The following is a 1,549-nucleotide window of genomic DNA, read 5'->3' as shown; positions in this document are numbered from 1 at the left end:
AGCCAGGATGGTCTCGATCTCCTGACCTCGTGATCCGCCCGCCTCGGCCTCCCAAAGTGCTAGGATTACAGGCGTGAGCCACCGCGCCCAGCCGAGTTTTAATTTAATTGGGGTAAAAAAACAAAAAACAAAAAAAAAACCAGAAAGAATCTATTTGGTGACAGATGCCGGCAGCTACTTCTAATTTCCAAAGGCAACTTCTAATGGTAGCATCCACTGTTGACTCTGGCTATTGTCAGTCCCAGAATCTAGTGCCTAGCAGTGGAGGTGGGGACGTCTAGAACAGATGGTTCTGCAACAGGATTTGGGGCATAATAGCCTCTGAACCTCTCGGAGTCTCTGATATCATCTTTAATAATGCCCATACTGGCTTCTTTGAAAAGATATGAATAAAAGCTATGAAAAGCGTATGTGATATTTTCTTAATTAAGATGATCAAATGAAAAATAATTTAACTTTATGAGTCTTACCTTTCCACCAACCAGAGGCAAAATGTGCATCTTTCCAGTTTGACAGTCCTTCACTGAGGAGACGATAAGGCAAGTACCACAGAGGACAACTAGGCGCTCAGCCCACTTATGCAGCTGGGTCTTTCCCTTGCGTACATTATAGATGCCAGACAGTAGGATTCGATCCAAATGATCCATGTGGCATGGTTTTTCTGAAAAGGAAACAATATTTCAGAATCCACCATTAAAGTAGTATAAGAATACAGAAAGGGAAAAATATGTGTCAACACTCAGCAACCTTGTTCACAGATATAAGTAACCAAGCAATATAGTTATGACAAAATTAGATCTAGTCCTCACATATTATCCATCACTTAATTATATACAGTAGGAGTACCTGTGAGTTTTGGTCTACGAAGCAAAATTTTACTTTGGATGCTATTGTTAAATTAACCCTTCTTCCAACACCTATATCTCCTATGTACCTAGAGAAAGGCAGTATGGTAGAGTGGTTAAGATCATGAACTCTGGAGTCAGATATACTTGAACATGAATGCTGGTTCTGTCACTTTGTTTCCTTGAACTATTTATTCTCATTAAGCTTTACTTTACTCATTTATATAGTTTGAATCTTACACAACCTACCTTCTGGGAATTCTTATAAAAACTAAGTAAGATAATGAGTATAAAATACTAACCACAGTTTTAGGTACAAAAAGAACATGGAATAAATGACAACCACTATTGTTACCAGTCTACTCTAGAAGGAATATATTAGTAACTACAGGAGTACTCTAATTTTGTACATAATCCTCCATCTCTCTGCCACTAATATGGAAAAGCTTATGGTTGATACTTCAATCAACTATTCTGATCATGGTGGTGGAAATTCTATTTCCCATCAGAGGCCTTCATATGACTGAGATACAGTGAACAAAACAGCACATTAAAACAGAAAAGACGTGAAGTTTTTGGTAAGAGCACTATTTTTAAAAAAAGTGTGCACCTGTAGTCCCAGTTACTCTGGAGGCTGAGACAGGAAGACTATTTGAGCCCAGGAGTTCAAGGCCAACGTGGGCATCATAGCAAGACCCTGTCTT

At 38.9% G+C, this 1,549-nt stretch overlaps 1 protein-coding gene across 2 annotated transcripts in view; it reads right to left on the bottom strand.

Moving 5' to 3' along the window:
- The window catches only part of PHLPP2 (PH domain and leucine rich repeat protein phosphatase 2), a 95,166-nt gene that overhangs the window by 54,046 nt on the left and 39,571 nt on the right, over nt 1-1,549 (bottom strand). For both annotated transcript variants that reach the window (XM_011976738.1, XM_011976739.1), the window contains one exon: nt 471-661. In XM_011976738.1, the coding sequence (XP_011832128.1) occupies nt 471-661 (191 nt within the window). The remainder of the gene's footprint in view (nt 1-470; nt 662-1,549) is intronic.

This window comes from Mandrillus leucophaeus, unplaced genomic scaffold, assembly GCF_000951045.1.
Source record: "Mandrillus leucophaeus isolate KB7577 unplaced genomic scaffold, Mleu.le_1.0 Scaffold17, whole genome shotgun sequence".
In the NCBI taxonomy this organism is placed as follows: Eukaryota; Metazoa; Chordata; class Mammalia; order Primates; family Cercopithecidae; genus Mandrillus; species Mandrillus leucophaeus.
Note: the sequence above shows the minus strand (reverse complement) of the source record. Positions and strands in the feature narration are given on the sequence as shown.